This window comes from Rhinopithecus bieti, unplaced genomic scaffold, assembly GCF_001698545.2.
Source record: "Rhinopithecus bieti isolate Rb0 unplaced genomic scaffold, ASM169854v2 scaffold_51905, whole genome shotgun sequence".
In the NCBI taxonomy this organism is placed as follows: domain Eukaryota; kingdom Metazoa; phylum Chordata; class Mammalia; order Primates; family Cercopithecidae; genus Rhinopithecus; species Rhinopithecus bieti.
In genome coordinates this window covers 3,313,258-3,321,203 of record NW_016821253.1, presented here as the reverse complement: position 1 = coordinate 3,321,203, position 7,946 = coordinate 3,313,258, and the positions used below count along the sequence as shown (strand labels likewise).

The following is a 7,946-nucleotide window of genomic DNA, read 5'->3' as shown; positions in this document are numbered from 1 at the left end:
TCCCCTCCCCTCCCCCCCCTCCTTGTCCTTCTTTTCTTCTTCTTCTTCTTCTTCTTCTTCTTCCTCTTCTTTTCTTCTTCTTCTTCTTCTTCTTCTTTCTTCTTCTTCTTCCTCTTCCTCTTCCTCTTCCTCCTCCTCCTCCTCCTCCTTCTTCTTCCTTCTTCTTCTTCTTCTTCCTCTTCCTCTTCCTCTTCCTCTTCTTCCTCCTCCTCCTCCTCCTCCTCCTCCTTTTTTTTTTTTTTACTTTAGACAAAGTGTCAGAGCGGCTGGAATGCAAAGTTGCCCAGGCTGGAATGCAATGGTGCGATCTCAGCTCACTGCCACCTCTGCTTCCTGGGTTCAAGTGATTCTCCTGCCTCAGCCTCCCAAGTAGCTGGGACAGCAAGCGTGCACCACCATGCCCGGCTATTTTTTGTATTTTTAGTAGAGATTGGGTTTCACCATGTTAACCAGGATGGTCTCGATCTCCTGACCTTGTGATCCACCCGCTTCGGCCTCCCAAAGTGCTGGGATTACAGGTGTGAGCCACCAAGCCTGGCCCTCCCCTTCTAGTAACAGGACTTCGGTTTTGCCGGGGCACATGACCCCTTACCCAAAGACTATTTCCAGCCTTTCTTGCAGCTTGGTGTGGCCAAGTGACTAAACCCTCAGCAGTGGGATGTGAGTGGACACACTGTCTTCCAGATGACGCATCTGTCTAGGCCATCTGTCCAGGTCTGTGCTGGCGGGTGGGCACCACGCCCTCCTTTGTGTCACGAGGAGAGAGGATGTCTGGGACATGGCAGGCTTGCTGGTGAACGCACAAGTCATTCGGATCTGTTTCCTCATCATAAAAGGAGAAACTGACTGGATCAGAGACCTTTCAGCTTTTTTAAGGAACAGGTGCTTTCCAATCCTTGAAAGCTTTGAGCTTGCTGCAAGGTATTTAGTACTCTTAGCCCTACTCACTAAATGTCATATGCTCACCCCAGCCCTTTTGTCAACCAAAGTGAAACACCTCTGCCCATTTCCAAATGTACCTAAGACCCTTGGACTCCAGCACCCAGTTCGGAAGCAATAGGTTAAGTCTTTCCTGTGGCAGCCTTCAGATTTCCTCTGAGTTACAGTCAGAGGGAGAAGGAAACGGCAAGCATCAGAGGGTTTGAAAGAAAGTGCTAAAGGCCAGACCCACAGATGTTAAAGGAATTTCACAGCAGAGAGGACAAACAAGAGAGAGAACGGAAGAAACATGGAGAAGAACATGAAAGCCATCTTGGGGGTACAGGGTACAGAGACAAGACCAGGGAGTGGGAGAACAGGTAAGGATTCAGCGACAAATAAATCCAGTCCCACAATCCAAATACCCCTGACATCAAAGTCCGGAATTGGTATTCATTAAAAAGATCCTGCAAAGGTTAAATTATGCTCAGTATATTCTGCCTAAGGGGGTAGAGAAGGATGCCTAGACCAATGCCTGGTCAAGAGTAAGCACACAATAAATACAGTATATGAATATTAGTAAATTAGTCAATGAATACTCTGGAAAGACTGCCGTGTAAAATACCCAAAATATGGATGTCTATAGGCTTACACTTCAGTTATCTGAAAAAATGAACTAGCTTCATTTCTCTAGCATGTCACTTCTCTTTTCCTAGAGAATTCACCACTCCTAGGTCTCAGCCATCTATCAATTCAATAAAAATAGTCACAGTCATACAATTGGCTTATTGGCTCACCCACCCGTGTTCAGGAGTGGGTACGTGGCTGCACTAAAGGGGGCTGTAGGTCCTTCTTTCAGTTCAGGAAAACAGACACGCACAGGACCTGAGGCCAGTAAACTGGGAGGTGGGGAGCCCTGCCATGTACAGTGCCATATGGAAACTACTAATCCTGTCCCACAATTTGGTTGCAATAAACTAAAACTGACATGCATATGATTTAATCTGATACATATGTATACATACATTTATAAAAATTTTATCATACTATGCATGCTACATGCTATCTTCTGTCCTGATTTTCACATTTAACAGTATGAGATGAACCTCATTAAATATTGTTTTATATCTTTTTTAAAAATAGATATTACAATTTATATTATTATTCACCAATGATCAGAGGAAGATTTTATTATTTAGAGCACTTTTAGGTTTGCTGCAACATTAAGCAGGGTATAGAGATCTTCCATATACTGCCTGTCCCCCTCAACACACAGTCTTGCCCATTAGCAACACACCTCGCCAGAGTGGCCCACCTATTGCAACTGATGAATCTACATGGAGACGGACACATCACTGTCACCCGAAGTCCACAGCTTATGTGAGGGTAGACTTTTGGTGTGGTACATTCCATGGGTTTGGTAAAAAAAAATAACAACATGAAAGCAGCATTAAAGTATCACACAGAATAGTATCATTGCCTTAAAATCCTCTATGTTCTGCCTGTTCATCCCTTCTTCCCCCTAACCCCGGCATCATTTTAAAACTTATGCAAATATTCCATTGTAAAGATGAGGTGAGTCATATGTATTCAAGTCTCCTAATAACGGGCTTTTAGATTATTTCAGATTCTTTGCAATTATAAACCACCCTGACAGACATCTCAACAGCTGGTATATGTATACAAGTATGATGATTTCCTCACAATACATTCCTAAGAGTGGAATTTCTGGGTCAAAGGAAATGCACATGTTGATGTGCATTTTAAAATTTACTTAAATATGTTTGTACTGATTTTGGTCTCATCTGGGCTGCCTTAGAGAGACTATTTTCCCACACTTCAACAAACAGTAAATCATGATTGATAGATGGAAATGGAAATGACTGGAGTGTGATGGCAGCAGGAGGCAGACAAATCTCAGGCAGACAAATTCTAGGCAGACTGGGCGGTCCCCGGTGAAACCTGACTGTCAAGCTCAAGAGTTTAAAGCCTAGCTGCAATCCCGGATAAACCCATGGAAGGGACTGAGAACTCTCTCCTCCCATGTGGCGCACTTTTATCTGATTGATTACCCCTCTTCACCTATTTTACGTATACCTACCCTTCCCCAGTTGGTTTTTTCCACTATCATTCCCACCTTGAGTGGTGACTTCGTTTTAGCCTTCTTTTTTGCATACTCACAATCAGCATGCACCCCTCCATTCTGAGCCCAAAATAGCCCGAGTCAGCCACATCAGGAGAGAGACCACCTGACTTCCGGTGGGGAACCACCCTCGCCTCCCCTCTCGGCTGAGAGCTGTTTTGTGCTCAATAAATATCTTGTCCGCCCTCCTCACACTCTGGTTGTCAGCATAATCTCGTTCTCTTGGAGGCAGGACAAGAACTCAGGACACTGCGGAATGCAGGTACCAAGACAGCAATACCACTGTAACCCTCCGACCCCACTCCCTTCAGCTGCCCCACTCAACAGGAAGCAATGGTCTGTTAATGTGCCCGTTCAGAGCTGTTAAGATGCCCGTTAGTCCGGCTGCAGACGCGGGTCGAAAAGAGCCGTGTGGACGCTCTAACATCCCTTCTAGGGCTTCGGGGTCGCTGTTTGGACGCCTCGGTGTTCCCCTCGCCTGGAGGCGGGAGTCCACTGTGGGAGTCACTTGTCACATGCCTGGTCCAGCTACAAGCCCCGTGTGGAGCCTACTCCTGTGCTGGCGGTTGGAGAAGCCCCAGGACCCCTGCACTCGGTTGCTCGCACAACCCTCCTGCTGAGGGCTGAGAGCAGTCACCGAGGCCACGGGATATGCCAAAGCGCAAGCCAGGGCGGCCTGGCAGGCCTAGAGGGCGAACCTGGGCCAAGAGGCCTGGGTCGGGGCATCGCCGACCGCGGAGGTCTCCGGCTGGCAAAGCAGCACCGAAAAAAATCCTGCGTTGTCTTTCATTAGCAGTGAGATTGAATATTTGTATATTACTATTTAGCTTAACGTTTACACATTTCTGTGATTTGTTACTTTTTGGGTCACGTATATTTTCTTTTTTTATATATATTTTCTTATTCAACCTATAAAATTCTACATCAGGCACGTTAAATGTTACAGGAATGTATTTTTCCCTATTTTAAAGAAAGAAATGGATTTATCAATTACCGGAGTTCAAATGTCAGATGGATTACAGGACATGGAGAACTAACTGAGAGAATTACCGTAGAACTGTCTGCCTTGCTGGTATTTATTTCTACATCTCTGAGTAGCAGTCCATCAACTACATCCTGTTGGGGAAACCAGCGGATCCTAATTACCCAGGCACAGAGGAACACAGCCGCTCACAATCGGATGTTAGGAACTGCTGCAAACAAGGCTTTCTCCGTCCCTTGAGGGGCACTACCCGAATCTCAGAGGCAGAGGGGAGGCGCGACCTGGGAGGCAGGAGACCCGAGCTCACCTGGATGTTGTCGAACCTGAGGCCCGGCATGGTGAGGTTCTCCTTGTCCACGAACACGGCGCCGCGCTGCTGGGCGGCCACGGCCTGCAGGACTCCACGCGTGGCCTCGCCGGGCAGCCAGGCGTCGTTCCTCCGGTCCATCTCGCTCATGCTCAGGGCGGTGGCGAAGGGGTCGTCACTCCCCGCAAACACTGCCTGGATGTGCGCGAACGGCTCTGGCGACGCCGGGGGCGCTGCTGCCTGGGGCCCTCGCACGGCCGCGGGTTCGGGGCGCCCCTCGGTCCCGGGCACAGACAGGGCAGGCGGGCTGGCGGGAGCCGGGGAGCCCGCGCCGGGGGGCTGACGGACACGAAGGCGGGATTCGTGAAGGTAGTCGAAGGAAGTCCGAGGCCAAGGAGTGGGCTGGCGGCCTTGTCTGGCGAAAAAACGTGCCTGAGGCTGGGCTGCGGCGCACCGCCTGGGCGGCGTCCTGGCCGGCCTCGCTGGCGCCGCGAAGCTGGTGCACTTCACCATCGTTGCGGCTCGAAGCCGTCCCTGGGGGCCGCGCAGGCGCGGCGCGCTGGTGCGGAAGCGAGTGGTGCACACCGGGACCGGCTCCGCCACGGGAGGCTCCTGCTCCGGCGCGCCGGCGGCTGCCGGCCTCGCGGACCGCATCTGCTGCCCCCGGGGGCCCCCTCCGCTACTGGTCGCCTTCCTCTGGTCGTGGGGCCTCGTCCTCGGGCGCACAGTCGCCGTCGACCTCGCCAGTGGGACTCGGGGTGCCCGCGGGCTCCGGGCCCGGGTCGCCTTCCCCTCCGGGCTCAGCTTCTTCCCGCGCTCGGCCCAGGTCGCCCGCGTCGCCCTCGCTGTTGTTGGGGGAGTCGGAGATGAGGACGCTCTCCATCATGTGCTCGTTCAGCTTGTCCGCGAGAGGACTCGCGCCTTCCGACGCGGTCTCGTTCTCTTCGGATCCAAACTCATCTCCGCCAAGATCGATGGTTTCCTCGTGGAAGAGCGACCCCTGCTCCTCCGGGGGCGCGAGCTGAGGGGGGTGCGGGGCCTCCGGGGCCGGGGTCTCCTCGCCGCCGCCAGCGTCCTCCATGCTCCTGAAAGCGAAGACAGAAAGAAGGCCCCTCAGTGTGATCTTCGTTTACCTCAACCGAAAAATGCCTATTGCTTAGACTCAAATATTTGACTCAGACTTCCATTTCTCCAGCTTCTTATCCATGTGCTTTTGATTATGGTAAAATACACATAACATTTACCGCTTTCAGTTCAGTAGTGTTAAGTGAATCTACATTTCTGTGCAGCCAATCTCCAGAACACTTTTCATGTTGCAAAACTAAAATCCTATCCCCATTAAACATCCCCCCGTATACCCATCTCCCCTGCCCGGAACATCCACCATTCCACTATAAAATAAGTGGAATCACCCGATAATCATCTTCTTCTCACTGGCTGATTTCACTTAGCATGAAGTCCTCAAGGGCTATTTACACGACAGTTTGGTCTGTTTCCTTCCTTTTTATGGATGAAAACTACCTAGGGTGTGCGTACACTACATTTGGTTTATCCAGCTACCTGTTGATGAACACGTGGGTTGCTCCCATCTTTTAGCTATTGTGGATACTCCTGCAATGAACGTGGGTGTACAAATATCTCTTTGAGACCCTGCTTTCAATCACTTTGGGTATGTACCTAGAAATAACTGCTGGATTATATGGTAATTCTATTTTTAATTTTTTTTGAGGCACCAAAAATCTGTTTTTCATAGTGGCTGAACCATTTGTCATTCCCACCAACAGTGGACAAGCGTTCCAATTCACATTCTTGCCAACACTTGTTATTTTGTTTTAACTGTATTTCATAGTAGTCATTCCAATAGGCGTGAGGTTCCAGCCATATAAACACTATTTTATTCTGAGACTCAGCTAAGTCCCTCCTCTTCCATGAAGCCCTCCCAAGACTCTTCAATTTATAATAGTCTCTTCACTCTTCCCCATGCTGTCCGCCCCCCTGCCCCAGCTCATATTATCTGCCTAACTCTGGAAATCTGAGACAGCGAGAATGAGATGAAAAACTTATACAGTAAGAAAACAACAGCGCACTCACTGAGCACTGATGGCTGAAGCTGACAACACAACTAGCTAACATTTATCGGCACATGCTATGCCCCTGGCTATATACACATATGCCTATGCGATTCGCAGAACGCCCCTCCGAGATAGCTGCTAGCACTGTCTTCATTTCACAGATGAGGACACTGAGGCCTTGGGAGGCTATGTTAGCCAAAATCACAGAGCCAGTGAGTGGGGACACCAGGACCAGCCGAAGCTGGCATGTTGAGGGGCCACTGGCTGGTAGAGGCCACAGAATGAAACAAAGAGCTCGAACTGTAAAAAAGTATTTGTTCCTTTCCTTGAAAAACTTTTACTTTATGTAGTTTTACTGTCATAGTGAACAAATTAAAGTTAAGGAAATCTAAGAGACTATGATAAAAGATAAGGGATTTTTTTCAGAATAAAACAATACGTACTTTTACTTAAAAAATGACACTTAGCTGATCTCTAGATAAGACTACCCTTTTCTCACTGTCAACACTTCCATCACTGTATTCCCAATGAGTCAGCCTTCCCAAAACATTATTTTAAAGTAGTTAATCCAAGTTATACATGTGAAGAAGTTTCCGGTTCAGCCTGGTCAGTTACTAATTCCCTTATGCATTCATCCAATAATTGTTAAGTGTAAATGAATAAAAAAATCAAATGAAAAGGAGTAAAACCTTTGTTTCCTGCCACGTTTCACCGCGAGCCTGAAGAACAAACTGCCCTAGAACCCCAAAGGGGGAAGCCCCTGGGCATGGTAAGGCTGCTCCTTCAGGTCCCACCTGCACAGGAATAGAGGCTGGGCACAAGGAGCAAACAAGCAGCCTGAGGCAGTGCCCTCTGTAGTCTCCCAGCAGGACCTGAAGGCACTACCGTGGTCTGCGTATTTTTTTTTAGAAATAAGAATTTATTTCCATATAAGCTAATGATGAGAGAAAGGGATTTTCCCTCCCTCTCATCTCCCCTCAGCCCTAACAAGATTGTAGGTTCTAAAGCTAATTCTGATTCAATCTCACAGATTTAAAAAGTTGTATTGCCTTTGTGAAGAAACTTTTTTAAAGAAACAATTCTTACTATTATGAAGATGAAGCTGCTTTAAATCTCTAAGATTTAGGGAAATCTGTTTATCAGAGATATAATAACAAAGAACATCACCTAGAAAAAATTACCAAATTATAAAATTAAAGTAAAATGCTTCTAAATTATAAAGCTTAAAACTTTATAAAATGTAAATTAAAGAGAACTGATAAAACGGGAATGTCCAAAATTTTCATTAATACCTGCAGACCACTTTTGAGAAGAGAATAAAAAAATAAATTTTATTCTTAAGTAAATACCAAAGCAATAAAAAGCCCTAATAATTTAGGGCAGGGATGATCACTTTTGCTTTCACACAAATAAAATCTAGATGCTTGTAAGGATCTGAGGGTTTCTTCTCTAGAAAATCAAGAGGAATGCTCAAATAAAAATGATTCAAAACATGATTTAGATGACGCCTTTATGAATGGGAAG

At 47.5% G+C, this 7,946-nt stretch overlaps 1 protein-coding gene across 1 annotated transcript in view; it reads right to left on the bottom strand.

Moving 5' to 3' along the window:
- TRAPPC12 (trafficking protein particle complex subunit 12) overlaps positions 1-7,946 on the bottom strand; it is a 100,787-nt gene that overhangs the window by 87,580 nt on the left and 5,261 nt on the right. Inside the window, 5 exon segments of the mRNA XM_017860308.1 lie at positions 4,351-4,688; positions 4,691-4,724; positions 4,727-4,806; positions 4,809-5,052; positions 5,054-5,435. Of these exon segments, the coding sequence (XP_017715797.1) occupies positions 4,351-4,688; positions 4,691-4,724; positions 4,727-4,806; positions 4,809-5,052; positions 5,054-5,431 (1,074 nt within the window). The 5' untranslated portion in view covers positions 5,432-5,435.